The sequence below is a fragment of the Neofelis nebulosa genome, chromosome 3 (assembly GCF_028018385.1).
Source record: "Neofelis nebulosa isolate mNeoNeb1 chromosome 3, mNeoNeb1.pri, whole genome shotgun sequence".
NCBI classification, from domain to species: domain Eukaryota; kingdom Metazoa; phylum Chordata; class Mammalia; order Carnivora; family Felidae; genus Neofelis; species Neofelis nebulosa.
In genome coordinates this window covers 121,107,775-121,122,753 of record NC_080784.1, presented here as the reverse complement: position 1 = coordinate 121,122,753, position 14,979 = coordinate 121,107,775, and the positions used below count along the sequence as shown (strand labels likewise).

General features: G+C 47.9%; 1 protein-coding gene and 1 long non-coding RNA gene across 5 annotated transcripts in view; one reads left to right on the top strand and one right to left on the bottom strand.

Annotated features, from left to right (window-relative positions):
• NFKB1 (nuclear factor kappa B subunit 1) overlaps window positions 1-6,780 on the top strand; it is a 117,802-nt gene extending 111,022 nt beyond the window's left edge. For all 3 annotated transcript variants that reach the window (XM_058721795.1, XM_058721794.1, XM_058721796.1), the window contains 4 exons: window positions 1,039-1,105; window positions 1,425-1,597; window positions 2,333-2,501; window positions 5,938-6,780. In XM_058721795.1, the coding sequence (XP_058577778.1) occupies window positions 1,039-1,105; window positions 1,425-1,597; window positions 2,333-2,501; window positions 5,938-6,095 (567 nt within the window). In that variant the 3' untranslated portion in view covers window positions 6,096-6,780. The remainder of the gene's footprint in view (window positions 1-1,038; window positions 1,106-1,424; window positions 1,598-2,332; window positions 2,502-5,937) is intronic.
• Window positions 6,781-10,440: 3,660 nt separating this feature from the next.
• LOC131507264 (uncharacterized) lies at window positions 10,441-13,122 on the bottom strand. 2 transcript variants are annotated; one of them, XR_009259423.1, is made up of 3 exons: window positions 12,952-13,122; window positions 12,084-12,862; window positions 10,441-11,485 (listed from the first exon to the last, which is right to left on the bottom strand). It is a non-coding gene; the product is annotated as an uncharacterized LOC131507264 (long non-coding RNA). The 2 variants fall into 2 exon arrangements; XR_009259422.1 differs by having other exon boundaries at window positions 12,084-13,122.
• Window positions 13,123-14,979: the final 1,857 nt, after the last annotated feature.

Genomic DNA, 14,979 nt, shown 5'->3' with positions numbered 1-14,979 from the left:
TGTCTTAGAACTATGGTAAGTGACTCCTTTACATAAAAAGAACCCAGGGAGTCTTCTGAGGACTTTAATAAATATAAACATAGTAAATAGACTTCAACTCTTCCTCCAAACTCTAGTGACCTGAAATCTGAAGGTGCAAACAGTTGGTAGGTCTTTACGGCCCAGGAAGAAGAGCCAGAGGGAGGCTGGCCCTCCAACCAGTGTTGATCTCTAACACAACAAAATCGACTTTCTTAGGGGCAAGCGCTGCTCCACATCCAAAAACTGCTTGTTGGCCTCTTCGCGGCCCGTGGTGTTGAGTTGAGTGACCCTGGCAGAGACCACACGGTTCCCCTTTTATGCTGAGCACCTGGCTTTCCCAGAAGCCTCACCACAGAACACAGAAAGATAACCCACTTTAGTGACCCCATGTTGTCCTTACCTAAGTCAGCACGCCCAAAGTGACTGCAGAGAACACAGAAGGGTCTCCGTAGCTATGGAATTTATTTTTCCTTTTAACCTGAGACCTTTGTGTCCCCTCAATTTAAAATGTAGATGGTGCTGGAAAGAGAACATCAGGCCTTGTGAGCATTACTATACCTGTTTGATCAAGTTTACTAAACTCATTCTCATAAGGCTTTTACGAGGGCGGGGGCCAGAAAAGAGGCACAGCTTCACAGCTCTGAGTAAGCTCAGCCCTCACCCTGGCTCCCAGGGAGACATCACATCCCAACACATGGCTGATTTGGTGGCCTGGATGGTGTCCATCCCTCAGAAGGACTGTGGCCCTGGCTCTCTGCAAGGTTGGCTTGGGTCTTCCTACCCACCTCAGAGGCCCCTGTAGAGCACAGCCTCCTGGCCCCAGAGCCCCCAAGACTTTTCTTTCCCCAAAGGGCATTGTCATGACTTCATGGGTCACGGTGTTGACTCCTTCCCATTCCTCCACCTTTGGGGTAGTAGGCCCTCCTAAGGAGGACGCAGTTCTTGATCATAAAGAAACTGATTCCCCTCCTGGCGCCTTTAATGTGTAAGGTTTTTCCATGATTTTCTTCCCAACAGGTGTTTGATATATTAAATGGGAAACCATATGAGCCAGAGTTTACATCCGATGATTTACTCGCACAAGGTGAGCGCTTAACCAGTGTCCTCTCCACACTGTCATTTAAAGGGGTGAAGGAGAGCCAGCATTATCCAGGCTGGACTGTGAAAGGCACAGTGGCTTGTTTCAGAATCAGAAGATCCTGGACGTATGCAAGGGGGAATATCCAGTCGTAATCTACCAAAACGCGTATAGTGCTGCTACTCGGCAGGGCTTCTGCCAACTGCAAGGAGAGGAGCTTCACTGCTCCCACTGGGCATTAGAGAGCAGCCGTGTGGCCATGGTCAGTCCCTCCAGAGTGACTCTGGTCGCTTAGGACAGCCGTGTTTCTTCTTCATTCCTTCAGGAGACATGAAACAGCTGACTGAAGATGCCAAGTTGCAGCTCTACAAGTTGCTAGAAATCCCTGATCCAGACAAAAACTGGGCTACCCTGGCACAGAAGTTAGGCCTGGGGATACTAAATAATGCCTTCCGGCTGAGTCCCGCTCCTTCTAAAACTCTTATGGACAACTACGAGGTAACACATCACCTCACATTTTTATTGGACCCTCCTCTGTTAACATCGCTGACTTGGGCCTGGTTCCCTCCCCCCTCCCTTAACTGTGAGGAGGAAAATCAGTCACTCATGGCTCATATCCTGGGAGGGTGACCCAGGCCAGGGTGGAAACCCGCCTTTGTAAGAAGACAGCTTTCAGATACCTTCAGGTGTTCCCTATTTTCAAATACCTTGCGATTTCCTGCAAAAATCCTACTTAGAGGGAACTTTGACCCTCCCCCCGCCGAACAAACTGTGATTCGTGTGCGTTACCTTCCTGGCCCCAAGAACATGCCTTCATCCTGTGGCAGGACATGGAGTCAGCTTTCTGTGAGGGGAAGGGTTCTGTGAGGTGAAATTATTTTCTACTGAAGATTTCCTTGTTAGCTCTTGTTTCTCGGTGGTTTTCAGAGCTTCAGCCCAAACAGGGATACGGCGTGACCTTCGCTGCAGGTAGAGTTTCACTGCCTCAGCACTTCTCTCCCTCTCTGTCCCCTGTGCTTACTGGAAGCCACTTCTCTGTGATTTCCTGAGTGGTCTCTGAGCTGAAACAGGAAACTCCACTCGACGACCGTGTGTCTCCTTCTCCGCTCTTCCCTCTGACCCCTCCAGTGCCGCCAGGCTCTCTCGGGGGTTAAGGGGGGTGGTGCGTGTCATGCTGACAGCCTGCCCACTTGCTCCTGGCACCGGGACACACTCTTCTTGTCTTCCACACAGGTCTCTGGGGGGACAATTAAAGAGCTGGTGGAGGCCCTGAGACAGATGGGCTATACCGAAGCGATCGAAGTGATCCAGGCCGCCTTCTGCACCGCGGGAACTGCAGCCCCCAGCCCAGGGAAGACCCTCTCACTGCCCCTCTCACCTGCCTCCACAAGGTCACCAGTAGGTAAGGAAACAACAGGACAGCTGAGATCATCTCTGCTCCCCAGACTGCGTCTTCAGTGTCTTGGGATATGGCTGTCCTCCCTGCCATCGTTCCCTGAGTACATGGTCCAGTGTGTCTGTCTTCCCCCCTGCAGCTCACAGGTTCTACCCTCTGCCCCTCTCCTGCTGCTACCGGTCAGGTGGGGGGCTGTCCCCAGGAACAGTCACATTAATCTGTGGGTCACTTCAGTTCCTAATAAATATTAAAAACCACATGATGTGGCTGGTTAAGGCAAATAGTGTTTCTCTCACTTCTTAAAATTAAAAAAGACAGAGGGCACCTGGGTGGCTCAGTCGGCTAAGTGTCCGACTCTTGATTTCAGCTCAGGTCATCATCTCACAGTTTGTGGGATCGAGCCCCATGTCGGGCTGTGCGCTGGCAGTGCAAAGTCTGCTTAGGATTCTCTCTCTCTCTCTCTCTCTGCCCCTCCCCTGCTCTATCTCTCTCAAAAAAAAACAAAAACACAACTTTAAAAAAGAGAGAGAGAAACATACAGAGCAAGGCTTATAGAGCCAGGACTGGCCCCAGTTCCCACCACAGCACCCTAGCTCCTCACCTCCACCCCTGCAATGGCTTCACCTTCTCTCTTCGCCTCCTCCCAACCTACAGCACTGACCCTTACCCACCCCTCCGTCACTCATCTGAAACACATAACATAACAGACCCCCAGCACAGCCCAATAACCCTTTGTTTCCCTGTAAATGGGTTCTTGCCCTCTCTCAGCGACCACTCCGCACTTTCTGTCTGGACCCCCCACCCCCCTTCCCTCTCCTGACTCATCCAGTGTCCTCGGCTCACACACCACTGAGAACATAGCAGCAACTAGAATTCGCTCATCTTTGAAAGATGAACAGTTGGCCATGTCAGGCAGAAGCACTGCCATCCTCCGGGTTTAGACAAAAATCTGAGACTTTGCCCACGGACACTTGCTGCTAGAAACCACCTCACACACAGCCCAGTCCTTGCTCTCAGACACCCACCCTTGTGCACCCGCCCTCATTTTTTGCCCCACTTCCTCTAGCGGCTCTTCATCGGTCTCCCTGCTTCCAGGCTGTCCCCCTCCCTTCAGTCCACTCTCAACACAACAGATAGTGAGATTCTTTTTAAAAATTAGTGCTATTAAAAAAAGGCAAGAGGCACCTGGGTGGTTCAGGTGGTTGAGTGTCCAACTCTTGATCTTGGCTCAGGTCATCAAGCCCCGCATCAGTCTCTGTGCTTAGGATTCTCTCTCTCTCTCTCTCTCTCTCTCTCTCTCCGTCCCTTCCCCACTCACTCGCTCCCATTCCCTCTCTCGCAAAATAAACAGTTTTTTAAAAAAAGGAAAAAAATAAAAATTAGTTGCTTTTATGTCACTCCCGTTTTATACCTTCCAGTTCATCCATTCACCAAATCTTTATTGAGTGCATCCTGAGTGCCTAGCCCAGTATAAGCCTTTGAAGATAGAGCAGTAAGTAATAAAGGCAGTGCCCCTGGGGAACCTGGGTGGCTCAGTTAGTTAAGCAGCCGACTGCCGCCCAGGTCATAATCTCACAGCTCTTGGGTTCAAGCCCCACATCGGGCTCTGACAGCTCAGAGCCTGGAGCCTCATTCACATTCTCTGTCTCCCTCTCTCTGCCCCTCCCCAGCTTGTGCTCTGTCTCTCAAAAATAAATAAACATATTTAAATAAATAAATAAAGGCAGTGTCCCTTTGTCCATTCTCTCTTGTAAATGCTTTCATATGCCCTTCCTCCTGCCCCACCACCCGGGCCCCCCCACCTGCAACTGTTCTGCTCACAGGTCTGAGCCAGTCTTAAGACCTGAACCTTCTCTTTCCCTTCCCTACAAAGATCCTCACCTGGTGGTTCCTTCTTGCCTTTCAGTTTCAGCACAAGTGTCACTTATCAGGGCCCTTCCTAGGAGAGTAAGGACAGATGTTGTGCACTTTAGAAAGGAATAATGTGACTGCCAGGAAAATAATCCACATCTCCTATATCCTGACCTGGTGCTCCTTTTACACAAAGAAACAGGAAAATACTTATATCTTTTTTATTTTATTTTATTTTATTTTATTTTATTTATTTTTATTTTTTGAGAGAGGGCACAGTGAATGAGGGAGAATGGAGGAGGGAGAGAGGGAGAGAGAATCCCACGAGGGGCAGAGAGAGAGAGAGAGAAGTGGGTCTCACCCTGAGTGGGGCTCATGCTCATCCTAAGCGGGGTTTGATCTCACCTGCTGTGGGACTCAAACTCACAAACGGTGAGATCATGACCTGAGCCAAAGTCAGATGCTTACCGACTGACTGAGCCACCCAGCACCCAGAAAATACTTATATTTTTGAAATTTTATTTGATTTCTGACTTGTAGTTATTTTTAAAATACCTTGTACTTCCTGGCACATAATAGAAACCCAATAAAGAGGGGTGCTTGGTGGCTCAGTTAAGCGTCCGACTTCAGCTCAGGTCATGATCTCACAGTTCGCGGGTTCGATCCCTGCGTTAGGCTCTGTGCTGACAGCTCAGAGCCTGGAGACTGCTTTGGATTCTGTGTCTCCCTCTCTCTCTGCTCCTCCCCCACTCATGCTCTCTCTGTCTCTCAAAAATAAATAAACATTTTTTAAAAATTTAAAAGAAACCCAGTAAAGACTGGCTCATTGGATTAACTCAACAAGTCAATTAGAAGACAATAGCCGTGTCAATGCCATTAAGGTCTTAATATTTTAATATTGGAATTGAATATACATGAAGGTATCATTTTGATTTGTGTATATTAGACTTGTGTTTCTTTGATCACTTCCTCTCTATGGGGAATAACTCAACACTGTTCAGATCTCTAAAGACACTTCTCAACAAGGAGAATTTGACCTATTGTTCAGTACAGACTCATTTTCATCATAATCACCTTATTTTCTTTGCCACCAGAATGTTTTGGACGCAACATACAGCGTTCACTAGCACGTGAGGCCCCGGAGAGATGTCTCATCTCTACCTCCTGCTTCTGTCACCCATTTATTTTGCCAGGGTTCAGCAATTTTCCCAGCTATAAAATAGGTAATATGGTGGTTGGAAAAATACACCTGATTTCTAAGAAAAAAAAGTACACTGTGAGTTAGGAGAACTCAGAAAGGATTCTGATAAACATGATGGTAAAAAAGAGATGTGAAAGCATTTGACTAATTTTGATGTCTTCACAGTTTTTATATTCTCAAGGTTCTCCCTCCTCCCCTCACCGTGCACAGTAGAGACAAGCAGGCAGCGCGGGCGGGGAGGCGCGGTGACTTGGGGAACCCGATAGGCAGAAGCAGCCCACGAGCCTTGTAGATCCAAACCCCGAGGCCGGCCAGAATGGAAGGTGTATGAGAGCTAAGACTCTGCCTTTGCCCAGCCGCACCCCAGTGAATCTGTGCTTCTTCCCCCAGACGAGGTCCGGGACGACAGCATCTGTGACAGCGGCGTGGAGACCTCCTTCCGCAAACTCAGCTTTACAGAGTCTCTGACCGGCGGCGGCTCCTTGCTGACTCTTAACAAAGTGCCCCGTGAGTACGGGCGGGAAGGACCTATAGAAGGCAAAATCTAGCCTGCTGGCAGCGCCCCGCACCATGTAAAACCAAAGCTCTGAAATTCCACCACACTGTCCAAAAGAAGGAAGGCGAAGGGCATCCAGAGGTGCTCAGAGGAAAACCAGCCTGCCTGAATCACTCGGAATTTAATTCAAGGCCTTTTGAAGGTGGCTTCCTTTCTTGGTTCTCACATGAATGTTAGTCCCGTCCACTTCCAGCTGCTCCAGCGGTCACGGCGAGCCGGGCTGGCGCCTCCTTGTGGGCGAATTAGCTTATTGAGCTTTACCGGCTGCTTTCCATGGTCACTGCTGCTGTCCCCTTGCTGCGCTCCCACTGTCATTAAAAGGTGTCCCAGTGTCCACCTGGTGTTATTTCTGGCCGTCCACAGCACAGGCGTGCGCTCAGATTAAGGATTAAGAAAAGGAATATTTTTAAATGAGAGTCACACGGTGTATAATAAAAAAGGCTTACTGCTTTTTCTAATGTGGTTATCTATGTGATTTGAAAAAAAGAACCTGTACATGTCAATATTTAAACATGGTTACAATCAGTGCTGAAAATGGTATTTTCCCCCTTTTCTGCATTTTGCTATTGTAAATATGTTTTTTAGATCAAATACTTTAAAGGAAAAAATGTTGGATTTATAAATGCTATTTTTTATTTTACTTTTATAATAAAAAGAAAAGCAAATTGATGACCTCATCTTGTTTGATCTCCAGAAATACTTTTCTGAGATGATTCCCTGTAATCACGGGATCGTTCCACAGCCTGGTTATCACATTCACATTCCCCTTCAGAGTCAAGTTTTTGACCCAGAAATGAACAACAAAAATAAATGATCAAAAGAGAAGTGTTTTAAGGTGAGATGAAAGCTCTGGGTTTGTCGAATCCTTGCTTGGCTCGTTTCATTTAGGCCGTATCGCCTCACCTTACTCCACCTCGTGCAAAATCATTCCTCCTCACACCTCGGTGCGTTCCCAGTGCCTCTGTGATGCATAAAGTACTTCAGCCGCCTACCAGAGGGCTCGGGACAGGCAGCCTTCCAGCGTGAATCTCTGCTGAACTGTTCGTCACTCAGAGACTTGGAAATAAGGGAGAGGAGAAATGAAAAGCATTCGAATGAGGGGCTGTGGTGAACTCTGTGACAGGCAACCAAGAAAGCCTCTTTACCAAAGGACACGTCCACCCGGCCGCTGGGAACACACTTAGCAAAAGGCTTCCACCTGTCTGTTCCTTTGGGGGCTGCTTCAGCCTCAGAGAGCCACCTCACCCAGGTCACACTCGTTTCGCTGATGGCCTCAAGTAACACTGATTGATGCGGCGTACAAATGCTGGTCGGCCCAGGACAGTATTGAAGGGCTGTCTGTGCTCGAGCCCCTCCTCGCTGGCTGGGCTGGTGCTTGGGTCCGCGTCACAACACAGGTCTTCCCCCTGCCCAGTTACTGCCTCCTCCCCTGCCCAGCCACAGGCGTTGATCTTAGGGCACCCCCAAATAAACATCCCACTCATGAAGCTCCGTCTCAGAGCCGGCTTCCAGAGAGCCCAACCTGCACGGGGCTGGGAGCTAATGGTCTCTGCTTTTGCACAACACATGAAGTCATGCAATCTTGAAAATGACCCAATCAGATATATACAATTATCCCCAACTTACACAGAAGCAAATTGAGGCCCAAGAATTCAAGTAGGCAGTGGCTAAGCTGCTTCTGAATTTAGATCTGTCTAGTTCCAGAGCTCACGGGTTGGAGAATTATCTGAGTGTAGGATATGAAAGTAGATTAAAATAATGGAGTCCAGAAGTGGACCCCAAAATAGGAAGTTAGGATATGATAAATTTCAAATCAATTAGGAAAAGATGGTTAATCAGTAAGTGTATGTTCCAACTGGTTAATCACTTGGAAGAAGTCAATCTGAACTCTCAGTTCCCTCCTTTCATCAAAATGATTTCCAAATATATCAAAAATTAAACCACAGAAATACTAGAAATCATGGATGAATAATCTTGAAATAGAGGAGGCCTTTCTAAGCAAGACTTTGCCGTCTGGTGTAAAACCAGTTTGGGTTCTTCGTGTCACCGTGTGTCCCAAATAAAGAAAATATATTTTTTCAATTCTACTTCTGTTTTTCTCTTACATTGCTATTTCTCCACATGCTCCAATCCATTCTTCCAGTGTTTGAAAGTTGTACTTGAAAGTAAAAGAAAAAGTAGCTTGCTCTCCTTAATTTTCCAACAACAAGCCCATGCCTCCATTCCTTCACCCGTTCCTCTCTGTGGCAGACAGTCATTCTCCACAGGCCAACACAGGTCTCCTGTCTTAAGTTGTGGATGCTGACACTCCTCCCACTAAGGGGAGGGGCCTACATTCCTTCTCTGTCAATGGAGGCCTACAATAAGGGTAGAAGTGATGCTAAGTGACTTCCGAGGTTAGGTAGGAACATGCAATGCAGCTTCTGCCCAGGCCCCCTCTCGGAACCCAGTTAGCATGCTCTGAGGGAGCCAAGTGGCCACATGGAGAAGCCACATGTAGGTGCTCAGCCAATGGCTTTCACTTGAGCTCACAGCCAGTGCCAGCACCAACCAGCAGATGCATCAGGGAAGGAAGCCTCGAGAGGATTCCAGTCGCCAGCCATTCGTCACACCCGTCTAACCTTCAAGCTGCCTTAGCCCGTGCTGCTCAAGTAGAGACAAGCTGTTCAGCGGAGCCCTGAGCAAATAGCAGGTTCACGAGTAAAATTACGGTGGATATTTTAAGTTCTCTGTGGAGTGTTACATTCTCCAGGTCTCTAACCTGACAGCTCCCATACCAGAGAGTCACTTTAAAGAGAAGCTGACTCCCCAGAGGAACAACTAAAAGCAACTCATGCCGAGACTAAAAATAACATTCCCCTTCTTTAATAAGAAGCCCTGTTTCTCTTCTGTTCCAGAAACTTCCTCTTTCTCCTCCCAGATCTCAGTGCTGGCCTGAGCCCCTGCATGGTGCTTGAGCAAAAAGGCTATCAACAGCCGTCTGCCTCTGAGGAAGGAGTGTCTCTCATATTGTACCAGCAGATGGGGATAAATACCAGAAGGATTGTAGGAGATCAGGTGGAAAGCTACAATGGGCCGGAAATAAACCTTTCCAGAAAGCTGGTCTCTCAGCAGGAAGCCATTTAAAAATAGCTTTCTCAGAACTTTGTGATCTTTACTCTGCAGGCATAACCTAGACTTTTGCAGGCTGGGCAGTCTCACGACCCCCCTGAGTCCTCTGCAGTAACTTTATATGATGTGGATATTCCTGGTCACTACTGAGTGCGGCCTCACAAACCAGCCGAGGGTCTTAGCAAGATGCACCTTCGCAAGACAAAGGAAAGGAAGGAGCCAGGCAAATTTATGTGCAATCCCTTTGGCAACAGGACATCTCTATGAGGTACATACCTAACCCCAATTTTACAGCAAGGGAACAGATAATCTGAATATTAACTAATTTACCCAGGATTCAAATCTAGGTCTGTCTGATCCCCGAGGTTACTCTTTAATGATGTCTAAGTCCTCTGAAGGAAAGATGTTATATTTCAAAGAGAAAGAAAAAAATCCATACAAATCTGTACAAGGAATTTTTGATCCTGTTTATGATCCTTACTGTCATTTTTTTATGTTTAAAAAAACATAAACCTGCTGCTTCATTTTTTTAATGTTTATTTGAGAGAGAGACAGAGTGCAAGTGGGGAAGGGTCAGAGAGAGAGGGAGACACAGAATCCAAAGCAGGCTCCAGGCTCTGAGCCATCAGCACAGAGCCCGACGCGGGGCTCGAACTCACGAGCTGTGAGATCATGACCTGAGCCAAAGTTGGACACTCAACCGACTGAGCCACCCAGGTACCCTTAGCCTGCTGCTTCATTTAAACACCAATCCCAGAGACTATAAATTCTTGTCCTTTGGTTGGGGAAGACACTAAAAAGGGGCTTGAAATTAAACAGATGTCATCCTACTGTATTACGGATTCCATGATACCTATAATAGGCTACTCCATTCCCCTGGACAAATGACTATTTCCTCAGATTGTCCAAGCTTCTTAAAACAGAGGGAGGAAGGGGCTGAAATATCATTTTTTCATTTCCATCAACTAGCTTTTCCATCTTGATCTCTCTGTTTCCAAAATGACATTTTCATTGAAATATCACAACAATCCTCCAGGAATGAAGATACGTATTCAACAAGGATTTTGTGAGCATCTGTTACGTGCCAGGCACTACAATGGGTGGCCATCATTCATTAGCGCTCATATTACTAGTTTAAAAACCTTGTGAAGTAAAAAATTTCGTTCCTGTTTTACAGATGAGTAAACTAAGGCACACATAAAATATTTAACAGCAACATCTCCCAATTCCAGTAAGGCAGTTTAATAGCCACACTTGCAGCAGGGTCAGGGGGTAGGTAGGGTGTCTCTCTTCTACTTTGTCATGAAAGGATCCTGGCTGACAGTCACTCTTCCTCCAGCCCATGGCTCCCAGGGTCTTGCTGGGGAGTGACAGTCCCAGATAGCTGGAAGGGGAAAAGAGCATGGAGAAGTACGTGTGGGAGTTTTGAATGGAATTTTGGAGGGTTTTTTGTTTGGTGGGTTTTTTTCTTTTTAATGTTTATTTATTTATTTTTGAGAGAGAGAGATTTTTTGTTAGCAGAGGAGGGGCAGAGGGAGAGGGAGACAGAGATTCCCAAGCAGGCTCTGTACTGCCAGTTCAGAGCCCAACGTGGGGCTCAAACTCACAAACCATGAGATCATGACCTGAGCCGAAATCAAAAGTCAAAAGCTTAACTGACTGAGCCACCCAGGTGGCACTAAATGGGAGTTTTGAATAGACCAGTCTCATGGCCACGCTAAGAACAGGGAAGCTATAGGGTGATCAACTTTTGTTCCCATTATTAGGAGTGGGTTGATTTGGGTGAACTGATCCCATGTTTGGCACAGATCAAAGTTCTTTACCTAACTGATGGAGGAGGTTGAACCTGGAAGTTCTTTCTAATTCCAATGTATATGCAAACACTCACTCACTCTGAAAGTCCCCCTGCAGTCATGGTCAATGGCCATCACCAAACAAAACGATTTCCCAGGATTAAGAATGAAAGACGCACTGTAAATTTCTCTTCAGGAAATCCTCACAGAGGAGCAAGGGTATCAGACCTGGTAGGACGGGGTAAAGGTACAGCCAAGTCTTAATGCTCTTGCACTGACTCGAGGAGAAGCCTGCTCTCCACCCTCTGTGGTCTGTAGTTCCTTCAATGCCACACAAGAGACTTTGTGGGCTTGTTGATGCCAAGATTAAGGGGCATCAAGGGGCCGTGGCCCTTGGGATCCTGCCCAAAGGAGAGGGGCAAGCAAGTTTATCTTCCTTGTGATCTACAGAGAACGGTCAGGGCCTTCATTCCCATTTCTGCGATGAATGGAAAAGGAACAGGAGGGAGTTCTAAGTGAAATAATATTCTCTCCAGGCCACAAGAATAACAAATAAAACAGAATTCTGGAAACCTCTTCCCCTGAGGTTCCTTCTTGGGGCCCAGGAAGCAGGCTGGTGCTGAAGACGGTGAGATTAACCCTCCAGGCCCATGATGGGAGTGTATGAGGATCAGGGTAGGTCATGAATTGATGCTGGATACTAGACAACCAAGCTGCAAGGACTATGCTCTGGCAAGAAGAACTGTTGTGCTGTTCCCCTTTTCCTTTCCTAAGGCAAGAATCCCCAAGTTATTTTGTTTCAGAAATTGAAATAAAAAACTCCATGTTACGGGCTTTTTTTTTTTTTCTTTCGCGGGACATCCTTTCATCACTGTGTTCGAATGTAAATGTTCTCTTTTGCTGTTGAAATAAATTTCCTTTTGTAGTTTTGAAAACAAAATCAAAATACAAAAGCTGAAAACTTTCGTTTACAAAATATTTTCAAATATTTATTCTCATAACAATCTGAGAAGTAAACAGGGAAGGGTTTTAATTCCTGCCCATTTTTTTGCAACATGACAAAGCCCCCGAGGTACCTGGAGGTTCCTGGTCTAGTGGAAGCAGCGAGGTCTGGACTCGGCCTTCACTGCTCACACGGCACTCCTCGGCCTGGCTCTGCAGCCCAGCACAGAACGCGTGGCTGCTCCGATAGGGAAGGTCACCCAGACAGGGCTACGAGAGGGAAGGCGAAGCTGCCAAAAGCAGGTACTGAGGGCTGGCAGAGCAGCGGGAAAGCGGCGTCCCATCGGCAGCACACGTGACAGCACCCGGCCTCCGCACTGGTCCCTGCGAGCAGCCCCCCGGGAGGGGCCACGCCCTCAGGCCGTCTCCTACCCCCTGGCCTTCCTTCTGGTCCCTCTCACCTCCTTTGCTTCGGGGGTCCTCCACACTCTGCCCGGTTCTGCCGGTGCTTCCCCCTCCTCTTCTGCCAACAATTCACGCCAGGCGGGGCCTCCAAACTCTCCCGAGGCCCACGTGTTAGTATGGAATCCCGCCCCAGGACCAGAAGTCCCAGCCCCATCAAGCTCCACCGCCGCTGCTCCCGAAAGTCCCCGGCCTGCACCCCTCCCGCCACGCCTGAGATCACTGCCACGGGGACACGGGGACACGGGGACGGGACCTCTCCAGCAGGGGGCAGGGCCGCCCCGGAAATGTTCCCGCGCTCCTGGAAGCCAGTGGTCCTTAGCGGCCTTCTCCCCAGTTTTGATCTGGAAAGGGCAAAGCCGCCCTTTGGCCCTGACTTCTTGCCCCCAGAGCGCCTCTTGAGTGAAGATCAACATATGCACACTTACAGGAGCCAGGGACCATTTTAGATCTGAAAGGCAAAGCAACCCAGATTTAAAGTTTCAAGAAAGAATGCGTGGGCCTCGTGTCACCCACATGCCCGCACTCCCTCTGCCTCACCAGGTTCCTGCCTTTCTTCAGATGACGCCTGAACTCGGGTTTCCGTCCCTCGCCACTGCTCCCACCCTTACGGCGCCTTGTAAACGTTCATCTGACTTCTCCCTCATCCTTCACCTCTTCTGGAGGCTTTGTGCCAAGTTCTCATCCACCCACAGTAATCAAATTAGGATTAAAAATCATAATCCCTCCACCCTCCCTCCCTTCCATCTTTCCTTTTTTCCTCCCTCCATCCCTTCTCTCTCTGCCTCTCTTCCTGTTTCTCTCGCCCTTTCTCCTTCCTCTTTCCCTATCTCTTTCTCACTCTCTCCCTTTCTGTCTCTTTCTTTCTCTTTCTCCCCTCTGCTTTCTCCCTCCCCCAACCCCCTCCCTTCACTTTCTTTCTTTCCTTGAAGAAAGACTTGCACATTTGGGCGGCACTGGCATTAGGGCATCCCGCATTAGGAGGCCCTGCAAACTCTTCCCCAGCCCCTCCTTCCTGCCTTATTCAGGGGAAGCCTCCTGGAAACCAGTGTGGTGGCCCACGGCTGTCCCCTCCGCCGTCCCCCCTCCGCCGCCCCGCCAGCCTCATTTCCTGTGCACAGGAGGCCTCTGCTGGAAGAAGCAGAATTTTGCACAATCATGCAACAGCTGGCATGCCTCTTGCTACTCGACTTTTTTTGCTTCAATAAAAATGGAAAGAGGCCTACAAGAAGAGGGAATTAGAAACTTCTTGGGCTTTCTGCCTGAATGCTTTCCCTTCAATTCAGGTCACAGAAGCCTGGTGATTATTTTTCCTTAGTAGAGAAGAGTTAAATTGTTTTTTTTCTTTGGACAAGAACAGTGTAAGCTCCCGTAGGCCTGATCATTCCAGTTAGGGCATTTCCTGCTCACCCCTGCTAGGTGCTGTACCTGCTGCACCTTCTTCAATCTTCACAGTCTTATGAGCTAATTATTACTATTAAGCCCATCTTAGAGATAAGGAAACAGAGGTGTGGAGCTTAAGTGATTTGTCCAAGTTCAGTCTGTGTTGGAGCCAAATTTGCATATCGGAAGTTCAATATCAGAGCATGCGCCCATAGCCACTGCACTGCATGCGGGCCTCATTTGCGTACATACTCGTACACACACGCACACACACGCGCACACACACGCACAGACACAGTCTGGATCTTTAAAAGGCCAAATCTAGTTCGTTGTATTTGCAAGTTTGATGAGCTAAAAATCTTTTTGTTCAAGCACCAAAAATAAGGATAGGGAAGCATGTCCCTCACCCACCTTGGGCTGGCTTCCCATGATAAATGAGCAGGGTTCTTCCTTCACCCCCCCTGTGGAGGATAAGTCGGGCCTCCACAGACTTCCCTACTAGAGACATCCAAGTACAGGGAATTGATGACCAGGAGTCCCTCAACTGGGAGAAAACCCAGACGCCCACACCACCCTCTCCAAGGCCCAGTTATGTCTGACCTCCAGGCTCATGGTCTGTATGTGTTTGAGTGCTTTTAATTACAAAATAAAAATAACTGTGAGTGGATTAAGCAAATAGTGGTTTTCTTTTCTTATATCATTACAAGATCAGAGATAGATCTAGATTTTAAATGGAATGTTCCCTTTTAAAAAATGCTTATGTATTTATTTTGTGTGTGTGAGAGAGAGATGGTGAGCAAGGAAGGGGCAGAGAGAGAGGAAGACAGAGAACTCCAAGCAGGCTGCACACTGCCAGTGCAGAGCCAGATGTGGTACTCGAGCTCACAAACCATGAGATCATGACTTGAGCCAAAATCAAGAGTCAGATACTTAACTGACCAAGTCACCCAGGCATCCCAGAATGTCCCTTTTTTAAATGGTAACAAATAATTCAACTTAAAAAAAAAATTTTTTTAAGTTTATCAATTTATTTTGAGAGAGAGAAGGAGAGGGGCAGAGAGAGAGAGAATCCCAAGCAGGCTCTATGCTGTCAGTGCAGAGTCCAACATGGGGCTCCATCTCACAAACCGCTAGATCAAGACGTGAGCCAAAATCAAGAGTTGAACACTTGGGGCACCTGGGTGG